At 42.4% G+C, this 21677-nt stretch overlaps 1 protein-coding gene across 3 annotated transcripts; it reads right to left on the bottom strand.

The window, feature by feature from the left end:
- Positions 1-447: 447 nt before the first annotated feature.
- grm1a (glutamate receptor, metabotropic 1a) lies at positions 448-20886 on the bottom strand. Of its 3 annotated transcripts, none has more exons than XM_026918115.3 (9): positions 20768-20886; positions 18928-19781; positions 16101-16350; positions 7979-8214; positions 6430-6676; positions 5687-5858; positions 4663-4789; positions 2960-3905; positions 448-1613 (listed from the first exon to the last, which is right to left on the bottom strand). In XM_026918115.3, the coding sequence occupies exons 2-9, from the start codon at positions 19631-19633 to the stop codon at positions 845-847; spliced, it is 3453 nt and encodes a 1150-aa protein (XP_026773916.3). In that variant the 5' UTR covers positions 19634-19781; positions 20768-20886; the 3' UTR covers positions 448-844. The 3 variants fall into 3 exon arrangements, with proteins under 3 accessions (XP_026773916.3, XP_026773917.3, XP_053087826.1); XM_026918116.3 differs by lacking the exon at positions 20768-20886 and adding an exon at positions 20003-20370; XM_053231851.1 differs by lacking the exon at positions 20768-20886 and adding an exon at positions 20003-20370 and having other exon boundaries at positions 1332-1578.
- Positions 20887-21677: the final 791 nt, after the last annotated feature.

Below are 21677 nucleotides of genomic sequence, written 5' to 3'. Positions count from 1 at the left end.
CACACACACACACACACACACACACACACACACACAGGTTCACAGGAAAGAGAGAAACTCTCAGTTTACACGTTCCACAGGAAATGATTTGTTCATAACCAGACGTTTTGTGTGTGTGTGGAGCTGAAGTCTGGATCAATCACAGGATCAATCGAGAACATTAAACAAGGTCTAGATCTTGTTCTTGGACCATGGTTTTGAACAAGACTGTTCGTTCACTGGCACTCACAAAAGCTTAAAGCTAATAAGTCTGGATTTTGTGGATTGTTCAAGCTTGATGCTTGTGGTCTTGACCTCAGCTGTGATGTGCATGTGTGTGACTTTATCTGCATCACATGCCTACACCACTCTGCTTGCTGTATATAACTTTGTATGTGTTTGTTCAGTTCCATCAAGAATACATTTATATATATATATATATATATATATATATATATATATATATATATATATATATATAACAAAATTGATTTACAATGATTTCAGGCTACATAGTCCATACATTATAGACCCAAAGTCTGAGTTTCTTCCACTGTGGTCCATACAAACCGCACCGCAATCTCCACTGAATACAACGTTCACTAGTAGGTTTTGGTTCATCGACAAGCTTGATATTTTGCCACTCCAGCTTTTCTACATACAAGAACTTTAGAACAGTAATCCCAGTCGGACGTTCCATTTGTCTCGACTTGCTGTCTCTTTTCAAACGGTTTTATTCCTGACAGGAATGTCTTGTAAAGTAACAATAAAAAAAAAAACATGTATGCAAGCAACTGCTATAAGTAAATAAGATAAATGAAGTGAAGTGGGAGCCGGCCATTTTCTGCATCCTGAGCACCTGCTCTCACAGTGTAAAAGAGCTTTGTTTGGGAGCGTAGGTCACTTCCTGGGAGGCGTTTGGTTCGTTGTCAAGGGCAGGGGATCCTGGGATTGACCTGCCTGAATGCAGTGAGTCCCTGAAAGGTGAGGGTGGAGCGAGGAGAGTAAGCTTGCTTTGAGCCAAGTCCTCCTGTCCACCCTCTTCTTCCTCCTCCTCCTCCTCCTCCTCCTCCTCTTCTTCCTGTACAGTACTGTCATACAGGAAGCCATGGATAAGGTCAAGAGCCTCCATTTCTGAACCCTCCTCAGACAACATCTCCCCCTGCAGGGGCAGAGGTAGCTGATTGGATAATGGATTGTAAGCAGGGTTCACTCTGTTGCCCACCATTTCATCAAAAGCCCTAATGTTAGAGCTTAGCGTATCCACTTGGCCTCCATCTAGAGAGTCAGAGTTGAGGCCCATCAGGTGAGCAGGTGAGTAGGAGGCTGGCTCCCGTCTATCCGGGGTTGTTCCATGTACGTTGCAGGGGGATCGGCACCCTTCATCGCCCTCCTCATTGAGGTTGTAGAGAACCTTGGTGTTAGGTTGTGAGCCGTTGTGGTCTGTGTCAAGTCCAGGGTCGTATTCGGGGTGCAGGGGTTGCGAGGCGTTAGTTAGGGGTCGGATGACCGCCGTCTGACTCTGGCCGACTGCTTGCCTCCTCACATGCACAGACAGTCTGTGGAACACACTCGACCCCCTCCCCTGGGGCCGGGCACCTGATTCAGACCATGACACAGACTTTCCATTAGGACTATGAACGAGACAGAGACCCAGCGTTATTCCCACGGGGAATGGGCCAAAGAGCAACAGAGACACACAGAACAACATCATCAGTACATCATCATCATCATCATCATCATCCCAACATAGAATCCTTCCTAAATTCAGCCCTACAAACCATCACTATGGGTTAGTTTTCCTAGCTGAGGATCATTCACTTATTATTTATTTAAACACTGCATTCCAAACAACTGGGTTAAAACATGCTGGACACTTGGTACATAATGGATTGTTGGGAGAGCATTATGAATGTCAGATGGCCGACTGCCATCCCCTCCCTGCACCGCTCTGTTTGCACTGAACATCATGCAGAAATGAAAACAGGGCTTTATGGAATTTCCCTCAATAGTTTCAGATCCCTGTGGCACAGCGCTAAGCCCTGTCAAGGTTTAGCATTGTGCACACAACAACCGGAAATCAGTGGTGTAATCAAGTTAAGCAGAACGGGCTAGGGACAGAGAGAGGCCTCAGAGCTGAAAGCTGCACTTCGGGTTAGAGGAAGCAGGGTAGGGACTGAAGGAGCAGCACTCTTAATAACTGGGTTAATTTTCTTCAGTAAGGGAGGAGAACAGGATGGGGAGGCTGAGAATTGGGTTAATATCAGGGAGGGGGGGTTACGTGGTGGGTGGTTTGATGAAAATTAGGTTTCGGAGAAGAGCTCAGGACAGACAAAGGACAGCTGATTGGAGCCTGGTGCTAACAAAACTCTACATACAGTACATACTCCAGTTTGCGGCAAGGAAAAAAAACATGGCACAGCTAACATCAGAAACAAGAAATTATACACATTTGCTTGGAAGGACACGATCAATGTGACCTGTTACTATAAAAGAATTTGTCATTTACAGCGTACCAGTTTTTATTTCACAGATTAGGCCTAAGACATTGTAAATCTCTAATCATGGTTATGTTTCATGATTCAGGACCAGGGTTATTCTATGGTACTGGCCAATTATTTTAGCAGTTACTCTATAAATGTAGAAAACAAGTACTGCCAAAACCAGTTGCCTTCTAAAAGATAACTCAGTTTTGTGTTGTGGTACACTGTCAGAACAAAAGGTACTTCACTGTAATTTTAGGGTACATAAAATGCTTGCCAAACATCCATTGTACCTTGCGATTGAGGACCTAGATAATGTTGTGTACCTTTGAAACTCTTTGTCACGTATCTTTAAATCTAAATTTTTGTACCTTGGTTCACGAAATGTACCTGTACAGTACACTTTTTCTGACAGTGAAGACAGTATAGGTATGTGATTGAATGCTTAATAACACAGTCACTCTTGTTATGACTCACTGTATAAGAGAGCTACTCACTTGGTGTTGCTGCTGTTGGCGTTGTTCTTCTTCCTGCGGAACATGTTCAGGAAGCTGTTGCTCTGGCACGCGGCGGCTGCCGCCTTGCCGTCTCCCACGTGCATGCGTACCACGTCTGATGTGGTGAAGGCGCTGCGCACGTTGCGCTCCGGCTTGGCGATGATGATGTACATCTTGGGTGTAAACATGCAGCCCAGAGCCACAGTGACACTCAGGCTGACTGAGAATGAGGTGGTGATGATCTTGTAATTGGAGCCAAAATAGATGGGCACGAACGCGAGCCAGATGATACACGTGGTGTACATGGTGAAGGCAATGTATTTGGCCTCGTTGAAGTTGGCTGGTACGTTGCGCGTTTTGAAGGCATAGTAGGTGCAGCTCAGGATGAGCAGGCCATTGTAGCCCAATGGTGCCACCACACCCACGTTACTGGTGTTACAGATGAGGTAGGCTTCCCTAATGCTTGGGTAGCTCTTGATTGGCTCCGGAGGCTCCAGCACAATGAGCACAACCTCCAGTGTGAGCTGTAGGCTGATGAGGATGAAGGCAATGACTACCTGCGCCCAGGCACTCATGAACCGTGGCTTGCGAGTGCAAATCTTCTTTTTACTGCCAGCCAGGATGCGTGCAATGCGGTTAGTCTTGGTAACCAAAGCTGAGTAGCACATTGCAGATGAAAGGCCCACTAGGAGGCGCTGTAGGTAGCATGAGATCACCGTAGGCCGTGCAATCAGGGTAAAAGGGCAAATGTACCCCAAGAAGATACCCGCCAGGATAATGTAGCACAGCTCACGGCTTGATGACTTGACCACTGGAGTGTCTCTGTACTGGATGAAGACGAAGGTTACAAAGAGAGTCACCAGGATGCCCAGGCAGGAGAAGACGACCGCTACGATGGACTCGACGCTGCTCCATTCCAGGTATTTGAGAGGAAGAGGCTGACACCCTGAGAGAAAGAAAAAAATGTAGAGACAGAGAGAGAGAGAATATGAGGGGAAAGTATATAAAGAGGAAACATAACCAGAGGGAGAAGATATCTGAGAATTAACGGATGATAAATACAAGTGCATGTACACACCGACACAAGAGAGCTAGCTGATAAGAAAGATTTATGAGAATACGCAATTCCTAAATTTGTTTTATGGAGAGCCATACAAATCCTTTTGCATCTTATTTACCAGCCGTGTACCCTGTTTCCCATTACTTTTTCACTTTCTCTACACTTTCTTTGTGCTCAGCACTCAGCCATTTCCCGCTGCCCTCTTTTCAGCCTATTCACTCTAACAGAGGCAGGAATTTCTTGGTTTCACAATTTTTTACTGTTGCTCTCGGCATATGGCTAGTGGGTATCGATGGAATTCTGAATTCATTGTGGTACACTTCTTTCCAGGTTGATGCACACAGCTGTCAAAACAACACACAGCATCGAGAACAGAGAAAGGAAAAGAAGAAAGTGAGTCAGGGGTATGTGGGGCGGAGAAGGAGACAGAGGAAGAAAGACAAGCAGAGAGAAAGGACAGATGTAGGGATTGATAACCTCAGTGTGATTTTCGGATCTCCAGTTCTAATTAAAAAATTAGTTTTCCTAAATGAGTAGAATGGATGTTTAGGTGAAGATCCACACATATAGGCATTAAGGTTGATTAAGAAATGATTGACCTGGTTGGATGGACAAATGGACAGATTTGTTAAAGTTTTCTTACCTGCCAGTTCGTTATCGGGCCACCAGCCCAGATCGCAGGCCTTGCAGGTGAACTCGTCTTGCACATACTCATTGTCCTTACAGGTAGTGCAGATCCAGCAGCAGCTCACCTCACCTTTCCGGATCACCTACAGTCGGGGATCAAAAGCAATTCTCATAATCAAGCGGAAAATCTAACATAATGTCCCAGTTACATGGATCACACAGCAGTTTGATGAGAGGGGACACAGGAGACTGGTTTAAGCTGTGTACAGTAATTCAAATAACCACTCTCAAGTAATACTGAGCACAAAAGCATCTCAGAATGTACAACACGCTACAAACCTTGATGCGAATGGGCTCCAATAGCAGAAGATCACATCAGTGCCACTTCTGTCAGCCAAGAGCAGGAATCAGATACTACAGTGAGCACAAGGTTCTTGGCTGATAGCACCTCAAGGTTTGTGCATTCTGAGGTTCTTTTCTGCTCATCCTGGTTGTAATATGTGATTAATTGAGTTATTGTAGCCTTCCTGTCAGCTGGAAACAGTCTGGCCCTCTGATCTCTCTCATCAACAAGGTGTTTATGCCCACAGAGCCACGGCTCACTGGATGGTTTAGTTTTTCACACAGTTCTGTGTAAACTCCAGAGACTGTTGTGTGAGAACATCTCAGGAGATCAGCAGCTTCTGAAACACTCAAACCAGCAACTATGCCATGGTTAAAGATCACTGAGATCATATTTTTTTCCTCATTCTGATGTTTGATGTGAACCTTAACTGAAACTCTTGACCTGTATCTGCCTGATTATATTCACTGCGCTGCTGCCACATGAATAGCATAGATTAGATAATTGCATGAATGTGCAGGTGAACCGAAAATTGGATGGTGAATGTATATATCATTGCTGCCTTCATCAGGTTCCCTACTATGTATTACTGCAGGTAAATGCTGAGAAGTCTGTAAGCTTTTCCAACTTTACCATTGAAAATTCAAAAGTAAAATGTCCAGGCAAGTGTCAAAGCAAACCAAAGCCCACAGGGTACCTTGATCTGGCCCTTGGAACAAGGCTCACTGCAGACGGAGCGCACCATCTCGCTCCGGTTGGTCATCAGCTTGTAATCGTCAATGCTCAGTAGACCCTCGTGCCACGAGCCCACGTTGATGTAGTCATAGCGACCCAGCTCCTCTACATACTGCAAATTCATAATGTCATACCTGAAAGAGAAAGAAAGCAGAGAAGGCAAGGAAAAAAAAAAAGTGAGGTCGCTTTGCTTATGCAAGTATCCAGACTCACAGAGGTTTACACAAAGCCTTGGTCTCAGCGTTCTCAGTGGCCCTAATCTGCATTGGTCATAGGGAACCTGAAACTACATTATAACACTCATACAAGTGTTACAGACCCCCAGGACATGTGCTGGCCCGTGCATACATCTCCACACATAGCAACGCTGATGGTGACAGCACTCTAACTCCAACCTGTCATCTTTCATGAGTGTGCAGTCACAGTGACAGGACTCAACTCGTGTAGGAATCGGAGTGGAAACAGCTGGAGCTCTGACCTCAGACAGAAAATCTGTTCCACTCCAAACCTATTACATTTGGATACACACCTGTGTGTGGTGACATCTGCGTGCAATATTGAATCAACATGCATGACATATTGTATAGCATAGCTTATAATGGATCCTGCTTTAAATCCATGGTCAGGGAGCCATTTCCTCATTCATCTCATTCATCTGTTGAGTAAGTAACAATGAAGACAACATAAATATTAGCTTTCGTTTACCTGCCAGGAGAGTCTCCGTTCTCGTCGAAGTACACCTCCTCTCCAGAGACGCCGGTGAAAGAGGTTTTGAGCAGGTAGTCTAAGAGTTTGCTGCCGTCGATGGGGTCCATAGCCTCACACAGGCCCTCGTGATCCGGACACAGGTCACGATGCATATCATGGAGCCCGTGGGCCATTGCGTAGATTGCGTTGATCACAAAGCCCATCTTACTGTCCTGAACATAGTTGTCCTTCAAGCTCTCATTTCCTGTTGGCAGAGCAGACTTATTTTTGTTATACTGTACATATCAACATTTTTTCCTTTTATTGGTTTACTGCTTGTTAGCAGCAAAAACATTTCCAAATGCCATTGCTCTATAAAACAAAAAGCATCAATTTGACCAGCTTTAAAGCTTTTTCTATGGTAAACCATGAAATAATCGCATATCCGGCAGCTTTAGCTGGGTGCAAAAACTTAATTAGAAGGAAATTGTTCTTCACCTTACAGTAGAAGGAAATGAATCTTGGGAATGGAGTTATTTGTTTTATAAATGTGCGTGTAATTATACGGTGTCTTACTAAAAAATGTGTCTCTAAAACTTACTAAGCTAAAAAAAAAAAAAAAAAAAAAAAACCTGCCCAGATTCCTGGATCATTGGTGATGGACCTCAGAGCCATCCAAAGCTATAGCTTTATTTTTTGGTCAAATTACATCTTTGATAGAATGAAAGCTTTTAAATTCTTATTAGTACAATGTGAAATGTGTTTCCTGAATGCTGCATTTGTTTACATCCTTTACTGAAAGCCACACATGGCTGAACAGCGAAGCCTTCTGTCCTTGAGATCCTTTTTTTCTTACACACACAATCATACAATCACACACACACACACACATGCAGACTGCCAGCTGTGAGCGCGGCCTCCACACATGCTGTGAGCACTGTGGACATGTTCACACATTTACACAACACACACACACACACACACACACATACACCAGGCCTCTCTGATGTGATGTCAGTGTAAGAGTAGAATCCTTTAGCGATATATGAAAGAGTTAAACTGATCTTTTTTATTTGGCCTCTGCTCAGACTCTCACTGAATGCTAGTTTTGAGGCTAAATGTATAGATAGATTCCTTCAGCCAAAAGAAACAAGTTCTAGGATAACTGACGGCTTTGCAAGCAAACAATCAAGGCATTATTGCGGACACACCAAAAACAACATATGAGTAAACTGGATAAAAGCGTGCTAATATAATCAGCCTGCTATATTTTGCACAATTTGTATGCTTAATAAATTGATTTGCATTGTATGAATTGTTTGTCACTTCCACTGCTGGCTCACAAAGTCGACACCTACTGCAGTTTTTTTTTTTTTTTTTTTTGCAGATTTGCATTCGTCCTTCACAGCCTACAAACTGCCAATCGAAAAAAAAAAAAAAAAGCCAGATCAATCCAAATCTGTAAATTGTGCCACTACAGTGTGTGGTGTTTTAAGTCCAAGTATTAGCACAGTTGTTTAAAAGTGTGTAAATCATAGTCAATCTTTTTTTCTTTTTTTTTTTTTACCTGTACAGATTTTTTGGTAGTTAGGATTCTCCTGAGGGTGGCCAGGTATGCGGCACTGGAAGCGGTACTGCCAGAACTCAGCGAACCACGGGTTCCTGGTGTTGGTGTCCAGGCGCAGCTTCAGGAAGTAGTCATTAAATGACTTCACTTCCTCTGTCTGCAGCTTCATAGTGATACCTCCATCCGCTTCCTGCTCGTATCCCTCCACCACCTCGTCCCGATCTGCCCATCCATCACTGACAAAGAGATGAAGAGAGACCTTCAGGGGTGTTACAGAGTTATACAATGCTATACCGCAGATATATTATACACGCTGGCACCAGTACAGGCAACACAAGGATGGATAGATGGAAAAGTATCACCACGTTTCCTCACGCACGTTAAATACACCGTTAAAACTTTTTTTATGAGTAAGAAGAGGAGAGAGAATAGATAGCATAGCATCCTCACAGTGGTTAAAAAGTGTTTGTGTGTGTATCTGTGTATATCTTTACCATCAGTAGATAGTCCATGTTTGTGCAGAACTGGTGCAATTCTATGATAAAGGTTATATTAGTATTCATTGATAAACATGGATTTATTTGTTTATAGAAGCCTGAGGTTGAAATCAGCTAGCTAGCTACAGTTATCTAATTATGAAGTAGCTAGCTATGTTAGGCAGCTCACTCTTTGATTCAAGAACTAACCCTAGTTTAAAAAAAGTTAGCAAAGAATGCATAGCCCATTAGGATTTGTGATATATCTTGACAGTGGATGTTTGGAGTCTTAAATGCAATACCATCTCTTTAATTAAAATGCTGCTGCGAATATATTCATATTACTACTTTTGACTTTATTCTTGAAATCAGTGTATTGAAATGTAACAAATATTATGTAATTAAGTATGCATATTTAGGTGTTTTTACTATTCCTGCTATTAATTCTAAGACATGAACTGATTAGCTTTGATGGATATGTTTAGTTTGGTATTTGTGGAAAGCGTTTATTTCAGCTTCACGTGTGTCCGTAACTCTCCATCGCCTCGAACACCCCTTTGTTCACTCTTCTTCACGTTATTCTCCTTCTTCTCTATGTGTGATCCTGTAGCAACGGGTCTCTCTGTGAGGGATGTACCACAGAACTCGAGTGACTCTGTTACCTCCTGGGGCTTTGACCTAAAAACATGCCGAGCATAAACTGACGGAAATGAGAGTAAACGCAGGTCTACACTGCGCTGCCTTGCTCTGATGAAGAATGGAATAAAGGCTGGAGTAGAGAAAGAATATCTCTTAGCCTAAATACCTAAATATCTCTTAGCTGCAAAAAAGAATTACGTTCCTATTGATTTTATGCTTGTAACAAAATATCTGGCCAAACATTTATTATCTCATTCACCATACCATATTCAGCACCTGGCTAGGATATGATCATTGCTAGCATCTACGTTTATGCCACAACATATTAAGTGAAGAATAAATAATGGCAGGTCATGATGTTATAGGAAAATAATCAACAATACGGTGGCATGATTCCAATTTTCCGACAACAGCATGTCCAGAAGTGTTTTTTTTTTCCTCTCCTGCAGATAATAAGACAAAAAATACAGCTTGTCATGTTACAAAGAAACTGCAAAGCCCTCCGTCCTGAACACTCTTAAACGGTATTGACTGTTAAAAAGCACTGGCACTGGAGACTCCTTCCAAAAATGTGAAATAATTAAACGTTTCCTTGCTTCACCATATCAACAAGCAGACACTTTTAATGTCTGTTACGTGAAGCGTCTGCCATATATGTTTATATATATATGTTCATATATATATGTTACCATGTTAAAATTTTCCGCCAGATTTACGCAAGTTTCAGAAAAAGTGATTTTCTTTTTACTCGCATGTGTGTGTTGATCACCCGTAAAGTGTAAAGTTTAAGTGTAAATTCCCGACACAGCTCATTTGCATTTAGCGACGCCCACAAAACTCCATAAAAGGTAACATGCACAGACAGCTGGGAGTACAAAATGAACGATGAGAGTAAAGGCTGAAAGACAGGAGTGGAAGTTATTTTGACTCACTTCTATGCCAAAAAAAAAAATTTTTATAATGTATCATATTAATAATAATAATAATCGAGCGCTAAATCCTCCATCAGCTGAGGGGTTTGTTTTACGGTTACGGCTCTGTGCAGACAGACCGGCGCGTCCTCTGTTTATACACCGCTATTACTTTTTATTTGCCTTAATGGATGGGTTTGTGTTGGCTCGCTTTCTTTATATTTCATATTCTTTAATTAATGCCAATAAACTATGACTGGTTTTGACTAAATGTTCCCTGTACTTAATCCCTGACCTAGTGAACTAGCATGAGGATGTGTTTTTGATAGAGACTCTTCTATAAGTCGATCTGGATAAGGGCGTCTGCTAAACGCTGTAAATGTAATAAAAATAAACAGTTTAAACTCAACAGTATATTCCAGATATCGCAGATAGCGCAGTAATCCATGCAAATTAATTGATTTGAAGTCGAGGTTTAGATTAGTTAGTTCGTCTTCTTATGAGTAAATTTACACCCACTCAGGAGCACGAATAGGCTACGAATGTTTTTCCAGATTTACAGGATTTTCTTAAATGACAGATTTCTTGTGTAAACGCTCGTATGAACAATTAATGAACAAATCCCTTCATGGATATAAATAAGAACACTGAAAAGAAATGATTTTTACTGAACCATGGCTCCTGGGCCAAGGGTTCGATCCTGAGCTCGGGTTATTGTCTGTATGGAGTTTTACATGATCTCTCTGTGTCCACATGGGTTTCCTCTGGGTTCTGCAGTTTCCTTTAACATGCTGCTAGGTGGACTGGTGACTCTAAATTGCGTGTAGGTGTGAAAGTGTGTGTGCATGGTGCCCTGCGATAAACTGGCGTCCCATCCAGGGTGTATTCCTGCCTCGTACCCAGCTTTCTTTAGAGCTTTCTTTTATCTCCTAATGTAATATTCCTCCAGTGTTTTTTTTTTTGCCTCAGCCACATTTTCTTCTCCTGCATCTCTTTCCCTCATTTTCATTTCCTTTCACATCCCTTTCCTATCTCTTGACCTCATCCTCCTCTTCATTCCCTTCTTGTCTTTACACTCTAGAGCACTGTGGCTGTGTGCTGAATACACTTGGACGTAGCCTGCTCTTCTCTGGATTAGGCTGACGGCCATTAAAGCTTATCCAGAGGCCTTTACTAATTCATGGCGCTCCAGTTCGGAGCAGCTTGGCACTGCCTCTTTCACGCCTGGTCTCTCACTCTCTCTTTCTCACTTACAGTGCTCCAGCTTTCATCTGTCTGCCTCAAAACGAGACCTTCCATCACTTGCGCATCATGAGGAGTTCATACTGTTTCTTTCCTGCCAACGAAACATCGGAACACCTGCTTTTCCATGTTTTCGCTTAACCATTCAGAGATCTATCCTTAATGCAAGTATTTATTCCATCCATCCAGTCATCCAAACTCCCGAAACAGCTCAGTTCTACAGCTGTTCAGGAGTGTACAAGCTTTCTGCACTGCAATATTGTTGTGCTGTAGTTAACTAAAACCCTGGGGAGTTTTCCCGTCTACCCAGACTGTTAGTGCTGCTAATCGCACCAACAAACTGGCATCTGACAGCTCTGAAGCACACACACACACACACACACACACACACACACACACACGCATTCCCAAGCAAGTCTGCTTGTGAATTAAGCCATTAAGCTAAAATACCTAAAGAGTTATCGCTTCAGAGTTGCACGTCAGAATCTCAGCAGAGAAAGAAAGGACCATTATAGCAATAAAAAAAAGTTCAATCTTTCTCACTTCTGGGGTTAGAAACCTTCCACCCACACATTTACATCATTTTCCCCCTATTGTCTCTCTCTTTCTCTCTCTCTTTGTCACTCTCCCTCTCCATCTCGCTGCCCCTGTGAATAAGATATCCTCTAATGTATTAAAGATGGAGAGCTAATGAAAGAAAGATGTTCTGGAAAGGGAGCTCAGCCTCCCCAGAGCCTTGTAAAGCCTTTTAAAACACACTCACCCATGATAACTCTTCCAAAAAAACAAACAAACAAACAAAAAAAAAACAGAGGAAGGATAAGAAGACTACCATGCTACAAGCCCCGAATACTTCGAAACTCAATCCTCATGCAAATCACCTCAGGACAAAGCAAGAGACCACACAGTTCAAAAAGCATGTTTTACCAAAAAAAATAGAGAGGTGACCTAGTTGACCGAAAGACGCAGTCATCGTCAGTGCTGCCAAAGCTACCACAGACTGTGCCAGGCTAAAATAAATCTGAAGCAGGATTTGGCAAGGTGGCAGAAACACACCAGTAAGCAGAGATTTGAGATCTGGAAGGAAGCCAGTGGATCTAATCCTTTACCTAATGCATACTTACGACATACACAATCAGACATTCATTAAGAATCTGACTCGTGAGGCATTTAAAGCAGTGTGTGATCTGTGCTTGTTGAATCGTGCTTATGGACACAATGCTTGCAAAGGAAAGACACATACTGCATACACACGTCCTGTGATGTTTGAGCTTTGAAGGCCTTTTGGGGTATGGGAGAGACCTCGGAAGTGCTAACCGAGTAAATGGCAAGCACGCGTTGTGAATACGTATATTTCAACTTCTGCGTGAGTTATTTCCCACACACAACACCTCCCACGCTGAAGCTAGGCGATTTCATTATCACACACCGATCATACAACAGCTACCAACGTGTGAAGGCTAACACGCGATTCCTCCGAGACACGCGAAGCCAGCTAATCGCATCTTTTCAAAGTGTTGCATCACAGGACTGCATAACACACTCCGAGGAAAGTGCTATCAGCCCTCTTCCGCATACATGAGCTTACAGAAGCCTGTGATTGGCTAGTGTCGCTCTGACTGACAGGGGAGAGAGAGTATGCCCCTCCCACAAAGACAGCACAGTCCATAATGCAGCTAATTACGCTACACCTAACCTTAAACTTAGTAACCAAAAGGAGATCATTTGGCTCTTACAGTTGTTGTTTTTTTTTTTTTAAATAAAAGCTGTCACTTTGTAAAAAATAAATAACTAAAACGAATAATAAAAAAGAAAAGAAAGACCAGCCAAATGTTTCCACAAGGTCAAAACTGTCAGGTCTGGACATTTAGTCTGCACTAAGATGTAAAAAAAAACACGTCCACACACACACACACACACACACACACACACACACACACAAAACAGCACTGCTATCTTTATTACTATCTTTATAGGTATAGCTATATTATATATTTTTTTTTATTTAACTACAGTAGTAATAAAACAATTCAGTTATAAACGACAATATTGGAAATCTGAAAGGTGAAACTACTGTGGAAGCAGTTTATTACTCTCACATTGCAATATCCACCCAAAATAAGGCAGACGGTGCTATCATGCACATGCTACTAATTACAGACGGAAGCTCTCGCAGCTATCTTTCATTTTTAATGGGAAAAGTTGTGTAATATAATAGAAACTGCTGGCCAAGAAGAGTGTGGTACATTTTTCATAATCTGTGCGGAAGAACGATGTGAACATACCGTAGGAGGAGGATGAAAAAGTTGCCGTGTGAAAATACTCCAGAGAAGGCTGGAATAATATGAAATTCTGATTAATATCCCCTGATATGAATATCTTTGTGGGTTTTTTCCCATTTATCAAACATATTTTATCTCTGATTCTATTTTTGCTTGTCTCTGTCCATTATTCTTCATTCTCCTTCGCAGTCTTAATTGTTTTTGAAGTTCGCTGTCCAGGAGTATCGCCTCAACACAACATGAAGACAGATTTTCCACTTTTAAAATCTGAATAAAAATAGTTTATAGATTCCTGACCCTAAATTACACAATGAGAGGAAGAAATGCTCAAATAAGTTTTATTTTCCATTCTGATTAAACATGCTGTCTATACAAACATGTTCAGATTAAAATTGAACAGATTTAGTGTTTAAATATTTACTAAAATATTTTAAAAATCATTTTTGTATTTATATTTATAGAAATACTAAAAAATTATTTAATTTAACCTGATATTAAAGAACCTTGCCAAAGGAAAACGCTATCAGCCCTCTTCCGCATACATGAGCTCACAGATGAACACGATTGGCTAGTGTTGTTGTGATTGACAGGTGAGAGAGTGTATGCCCCTCCCACCCAGAGAGCACGGCCAGTTTCTCTTTTTAAATGCATATCTACTTCATGTTAATACATATTCTTAGGTCTTATTATGAAAAAGAGATAATGTAGAGTATATTCTTGCCTGCGAAGTGTTTGCAGTAAAACAACACTTCTGTTTGTTAGATTTAAAAAATACTCAGCTCACGGAAATTTTTTCCAAAAAGGTAACTCGCAAATTTGCGTTGCACAGAGACGTATTTTATAATAAGGATATGCCATCTCCTAATTCTAACTAACTTTAAACAGAAAAGTAACCACAAAGAATGGCTTGTTTAATTTAAAACATATATATAAATAACAAATAATTAAAAAAAAATTAATTACATTAAAAAAAATAATAAATACGTGCGGACAAGCTCAAAACGCTCACATATTCATATCATTCTTTGGACATATAATCTCCATAAAGAGATTAAACTATAACATGTACAACAGAGAGAGAGAGAGAGAGAGAGAGAGAGAGAGAGAGCAGAAGACAAGAATGGAATAATTTCTGTCTAAACTGGTGTTTCAGTAACCGCATCACAACTTATTCATTAGTGGTGAGACGTGCCACTGCTGGCACCCGACATTTTTAATCTTAACCGGTTTCCCTGGTAACTTGTGTCTGTGTGTGTGTGTGTGTGTGTGTGTGTGTGTGTGTGCGTCTTTGGTGGCAATATGTGTCTAAGCTTCCCATTCCCTCCTAAGAAACTTGATCTTGTGCTTGATAGGAAAAGAGGGCTTTTTTGGAGAACTTTGTGCGTGTAAAGCTACTTTATTGGCCCTTATTTAGCATAGTTGAGTAGAACAAGCACACGTTTGATGACACACAAAATGGCGCATGAGCATATTCATAAAACTCTCATGCGACATTAAAAGACGAGTGATATGACCATATATTATGCATCGGCTTCAGCTGCGTGAAACGAGCTTCCCCCAGTTAATCTCTTTTTTCCACGTCATATGCATATGACACTAATTCTCCCTCATATGCGTCTAATTTATATCAAAAACACAATCTATTGTACATCGTTGCTGTGGCCAGAAAAGAGAAACCATTCAGCTGGCTGTATTCGAGGAAAGAATGGAGATGAGGAAATACGTTTCTGTATAGCTGAGTTTGAGGCGCTTGCGTCCGAGGTTACTGAAAATCAAATGAAATAAAATGTACATGTCATGTATACTGTCATTTATATGTTTATCTTTGTTTTTCGTGAAATTGTTACATAAAGATATGTACTTACTGTTAAAGTCAAAATCAGGTTGTAAACTGAAGCATTTTCCTACTTTCCGATCAACACTGTTTATTGCTTGGTTTTAATTTGTTTGAGCTGTCAAACAGGTCAGATTTAACTGGAGTCAAACAGATTTAATTAAATAAAGGTGAGGTGATTTTTCATCCTGAACAAGGGAATAAATCTGTATTTCATCTAAACAAAACACTGAAAGGAATTACACACTAAAACGCTGACTAGCAAATGGAATAAAAGCACAGCTGGTGGGTTTTTTCTGGATTTAAAATTATAAAATAAAAAACGTGCAATGTGCATCTTGTAACAGCTCATTTGCCCAAAACCCAACATCCACGTCAGAGATTCATGGTACCTCTTTTACACAAACATATCTATTATATAAATGTAGGACTAATGAGCTGATAAAGATCACGTCTAATCATTGTGCATATGTTTTTACCTACATTTTGATTGAACGTTCCTGCGTTTGTATCTGTGATTATCAGAGTTATTTGTTATTTGTACTGTTATTAATTACACGACTCTATTTACTATACTATACTTACTTGATTTTGATTGATGCCAGAAATAGTTTTTTGCCTCTGGTCTGTTATGTTTCACAAGTCTTTTTTTTTTTTTTACTTCATCCTTCAGTGCTCCTGTAGATATGGCACTGATTATATTTAAAAAAAAAAAAAAATGTTCAAGATGTTCCCTACCTCCCAATGAGCAGAAATTCTCCGGAAACTCCCCGTCGTCTCATGGCCATCAAAAGGCCGCGTACCGTCATCCCCTCGCAGAAACAGACGACCACGCGGGCCTTGGGTAGACGCTCGCGCAGCTTCCTCAGGAGGCGATCGAAGTGCTTCTCTCCTGCATTGCTGTAGATCTTATCGGAGTGTGCGATACACAGACCCTCTTCTGCTGCTAGTTCCTTAAATGCCTCCATGCCACTTTCACCATAGTTGCCTGAGTTGAGAGTTCAGACATAAAACAGTGGACAGGTCAGAATGGGGCAGAATGGGTTTTAGTAATACTCGTGACTTATGGAAACATGGATGGCTCAAACACCATTTTCTGAGGCTGGGTTACCTCCAGTGACTCAACGGAGTCAGAGCAGCCAGAACCCGGGATTAGAAATGGACGACAATTCACAATGGAAGACACACAATGGAAACAGGCAACTGAAAGAGACACGAAATGGAGAGATGGTCACTACCATTCAGGACACAAATGGCAGTCAAATTCAGACTGAAATGGTCGACACAAAACAAAACATGAATAATCACTGAGAAAACAATCCAACACACACACTATGGGCTTTTAGTTACATTATCAACATTTGCAATGTGATTAAGTCATTGTTCCAGTTCAGAAATGTACACTTCTTTAATAAAGTATGTAACAAAATGCATTTTGGATTGGATATTAGTTTCCGTTTAACTCCATGGTGGCCAGCAAAAGACAAAAGCCATTCAGTTCTCATGCATAATTCAGTGCAACACACCTGGTGCTGCAACAAGAGAGGAGGTCATTGCTGTTGCCCTCTGGACAGCTCTTTTAATCATGGAGAACTGAGAGAGAGCTGATGATTGCACGGACTCAGGCTAAAATCTGAGAGCGGTATGTGATTTGAATAACCGTGTGCACACAGTCTCAGTTCCAAGTGCCCAGCCCTACACCAAAGGTTCAGCTGAAGTTTTTTACAGTTTGAGTGACAGTCGTTAAATTCATCTTCTTATCCTGGTCAAGGGTCATGGTAGATCCGGAGCCTATCCCGGGAACACTGGGGAACAAGGTGGGAGAATTCATCCTGGATGGGATGCACATCCATGCGCACGCATATTCGCACTTACGGGGAATTTAGCTTAGCCAATCCACCTCCATGGGAGGAAGGAAACCTGGAGGACCTGCGTGAACATGGTGAGAACATGCAAACCTCCACGCAGATGGCAAACTGAGCTCAGGATCAAACCGGAGGCCCTGGAGCTGTGCCAACTGAGTGACTCTCTGAGTGTGGCAAAGCGTTCCAACTTTCAACAGCTCTTCAGTGCTTTTGAAGTAAACGGTGCAGAAATTTGAAATTCTAGAAAATAACTCACTTAAATTGATAACTAAACATCTTTGGAAGGAATAAATGTTACATCGCTCATAAATCCCAACCAACACTGACTGAAAGTCTTTATCCAAGTGTGTTTCCACGCTGGCCAGAATGAGACACCATTCTCTTTCTCAGCTCTTATTTATCAATTCCCATTTTTATTTCATCGCTTCTCAACCTAGACATTAACTGATTAGTCTGAACTAAAGAATGAAGGAAACGGTGGAATTGTTTTGTAGGAAGCTACAACCCCAGACGTCACACGCTTCTCTTCTGGCAGTTTAGAATATCAGTGAAGAAATCTGACCATTTAAAAGCCAGACGTCAAACATACGTAGAATTTAAACAAATCGAAGACTTGATCGTTTAGACGCCCAACACACATGGACAGCTTTAACCTTTTTTAACCCTTTTCTTCTCTTTTAACCCTGACCAATCGCAACTTTTCATCTTATTTTGAAGTGTCTCGACTCTTCAGGCTACAGTGTCCCTTTCGCCGTCTCTATTTCTCTGTCACTTTCTCATTTTTTTTTTTCACCACCGTGTTCCATTTCTCCAATTCGACCTCCCAGTCATCCTAGCAGGGCACTAAATGAATTTACCCCAGTGAGATATTACATAAATAATTCTATTTCCTTCTCTATTGCGTCGCTTTGACGATATATTGGACTGCGAGGTTCCATTTATATGCCAAGAACACAATTACACAATCCAATTTTTATTTCGTCCGATTGCCAATTAAGGTGTCAGTGAACTTGAGCCCGTTGAGACGCAGCTACTGAAACGCCTTAGTGAGGCAGACAGATCTGAATCTGACCAGGTAATTAATGCAATCAGGAACATCCGCTGTTGCTAAGGGCAACAGGCAGCATTGAAGGTGGCAGAGGAGTTCAGTGGATGGTGCTGTGTCTATAGCCTTGAGTGTGTGCATGTGTCCACTGGATTCATCTTGCCAACGGTTTTCTTGAGTGTGTGTGTGTTCGACGGAAATCAATTTTGCAGTTTAAGCATCAAAGATGTCGGACAATTTGCAATTCAGCCATCTGATGTTTTGCTGTTTCGCCCTAGCTGACAGCATGGAACACTGATCAGCTTGGCAATCTGACAGCTCAGGAACCAGAGCAGGAGTATTAACCAGCTTACAGGCTGCTCAGTGATGGGCTCTCACCTCCAGAGACGGAGAAGAAGAGGGAGGAAACCATTCGTTCCCTCATTACACACGGAGAGGCTGATTGATTAATTAAGGCGTGCTTAGATATGCAAATAATTAGAAATAGAGAGTCTACTTGTACTCCTCTAATGGAACAGGATTAGCATTTCATTATACAGCAGGATGCTGATTAGTAGGACATTTTGCATATCAGAAGGGTTCATGTCAGGCAACTAGACAGACAGATAGACAGACAGATAGACAGATAGATAGATAGATAGATAGATAGACTTGCCTTCTGTGTGCACAGCAGAAACATAAGTCCAGTTGTAGTGCTTAACGATATCGAGCATAGCGCGCGCTTGGAGCGTGTCAGATGGCACGACCCGCAGGAAGTACTTAAAGAGCGTCTTGTCGCTCAGGTCTATGCTCGTGGCCGAGTAGGCGATCTGCGGGATGTTAAACAGCTGCAGCAGGTTCTGCACCTGGATGGCCACAGAGCTGGACCCGGGCCCGATGACTCCCGCGATGGGCTTCTTGGTGGGCGGCGGGTGGCTCGAGGGCGTGCCGTCGACGCACCACTTGGAGCCGTCTTTGGAGTCGTCGCGGATCGATATGAGGGAGTCCCGAATGAACTCGATGCTCTGCTCGAGGGCTACAGACGAATGCCAGCACGAGTCGCGGATCTCGCAGCCGAGGCTGATGTTGGGCAGCAGGTGCGGGTCGGCGTTGATGCGGTCCAGCGTGTGGAACGTGGCCTCCACGCGCTGGATGCCGTACTGCTCGCGCACGTCGCCGCACTTGCGCTCGGCCACGCGCTCCGCCGACGGCTGGTGGTGCACGGAGAAGAGCGCGCCGAGGATCACGTCGCCGTCCATGCGGGCCACGGAGCGGGCCGCGGCGCGCGACACCGCCGAGCGCTCGCGGCTGCTGGCCAGCGCCCGGTGCGCGAGCGTCGGCAGAAGCAGCAGGGTGACAAAGAGCGGCGGATTTCCGCGCATCTTCAAGCGTGCCGCGTGAGGAAGAGCAGCCGCGCGCGCATAGCCGCTACACTACGGTGGTACGGTGGTCGTGTCGTGCAGGATGCAGCCTTAATGAAGCGGGCATGATGGTGTGCACGGTGCAAGAGACGAGTGCATCCACGAACACCTGTCGAGAGAGTAACGGAAATGATCAGAGATGAAAAGAAAAAAAAAAAAAAGCATAAATAAATAAATAAATAAATAAATAAAATCAGTTTAACCATATCCAGTCCCAAAACTAAAGGTCAGTGCACTGAAATAAAGGTGCATGGAGGAATAAACCCTGCATAATAAATACTCATTCAAACAATGACACGAAAAGTTTGTTTTTTAGAGACACTTACACACCTTGCATAATTTAATTTAACCACTCTGACACCAGTTTGATATAATAACCACGTGACATGCATAGCCTAGGGTTTTTTTTTTTTTTTTAAAAATCTATATATTAATGTAATAAAAAAAATCCCTGTCTGAGATCCTGATCTCTTCTTCTGCACCGCACACCACAACCATCTGAGGAATCTGATCCGCTTCCTGAAGGTGAAAGCTTAACTACTGCGCACTACACACACACACACACACACACACACACACACACACTGCATGGCTTGGCTGCACAGGTCAGTATAGTTGTATATTGCATCGCAATGCAATCCTAGATGCAACCCTAGTGTTCATCATGAGCGCGCGCTTTCTCGCTGTAACAAAACACACACACACACACACACACACCAGCATGTCACCGAAGCATCTCGAGTCTCCACAGGCTATAGCAATAACAATGAGCCATATTAAAGACAAAGGCGGTCCGAGAATGATACATGGCTGCAAACACCAGCTTATTCTGAATGGCATAATGGTGTATATAATATATATATACATATATATACATATACATACATATACATATATATAAATAATAATAAATACGTTGCCTTTTCTGCATCTGCTTCACATCTGTCCAGGCAGAGAATGAAGCGCCGGCGAGGACCTGTCTCTCTCTCTCTCTCTCTATCTCTCCCTCTCTCTCTCTCTCTCTCTCTCTCTCTATGCGTGTGTGTGTGCGTGTGTGTGTGTGTGTGTGCGCAGGAATTCGCGAGCCATACGCACCTGAGTGTCTGATGCATCGGTTTGCTGTCTTCTGAAGCAGCCGGTGCCGAGCTGTGATGCTTGAGTTTGCACTACTTAACCAACGTGTGAGTCTCTCTCTCTCTCTCTCTCTCTCTCTCTCGCTCTCTGTGTGTGTGTGTGTGTGTGTGTGTCTGCCTCTCCCTCCTCCTGCTTGGTCGCTCGACAGTTTTACCCCATTTGGCACAATATGGAGAATCAGACTGAGAAAGAAGCAATAATGAATAAAGAAATAAGATAGAAAGAAAGCAAGTTAGCTAGTTTATTAGCCTACATTTAAAAAAAAACCAAAAAAAAACATTTATTTCAGAGCAAGGTTATTTTGGTTCAAATGCCTATTGAAAGCCTATAAAGCCTAATGTATGGTATTTATTTCAACCCCATTGGAGAAGCCACTCCAAAGCCTGATTCATTACTGGAACGCATCAATAGTGTGTACAAAGTGGCCATTAGGAGTTAATTCAGTATGGTTAAAATGACGGCTCCTCAGAAAAAAAATGGATTTTTGAGCCTCTGATAGCTTGATCTATCATCCCATTTATTCCCCCTTTACTGTTATAATAAGCTCCACTCTTCTGGGAAGCTTTCCAGTAGATGTTGGAGCGTGGCTGTGGGGATTTGTGTTCATTCAGCTACAAGAGCATTAGTGTGGTCAGGCACTGATGTTGGGTAAGGAGTCTCCAGTTCCAGTTCATCCCAAAGGTGTTCAGTGGGGTTGAGGTCAGGGCTCTGTGCAGGACACTCGAGTTCTTCCACTCCAACCTTCACACACCATGTCTTCATGGAGCTCGCTTTGTGCACAGGGGCATTGTCATGCTGGAACAGGTTTCGGTCTCTTAGTTCCAGTGAAGAGAAACTGTAACGCTACAGCACACAGAGACGTTCTATACAA

This window comes from Pangasianodon hypophthalmus, chromosome 30, assembly GCF_027358585.1.
Source record: "Pangasianodon hypophthalmus isolate fPanHyp1 chromosome 30, fPanHyp1.pri, whole genome shotgun sequence".
Classification (NCBI taxonomy): domain Eukaryota; kingdom Metazoa; phylum Chordata; class Actinopteri; order Siluriformes; family Pangasiidae; genus Pangasianodon; species Pangasianodon hypophthalmus.
Note: the sequence above shows the minus strand (reverse complement) of the source record. Positions and strands in the feature narration are given on the sequence as shown.

What these genes read in the sequence shown, in the direction of transcription:
- grm1a (XM_026918115.3), bottom strand. Translation starts at nt 19,633, where the DNA reads ATGCGCGGAAATCCGCCGCTCTTTGTCACCCTGCTGCTTCTGCCGACG. An exon ending in CTACCAAAAAATCTGTACAG is followed by an intron (nt 6,677 to 7,978) that starts GTAAAAAAAAAA and finishes CTCTGCCAACAG; the next exon opens with GAAATGAGAGCTTGAAGGAC. An exon ending in GTTCCAAGGGCCAGATCAAG is followed by an intron (nt 4,790 to 5,686) that starts GTACCCTGTGGG and finishes CCCCGACTGTAG; the next exon opens with GTGATCCGGAAAGGTGAGGT.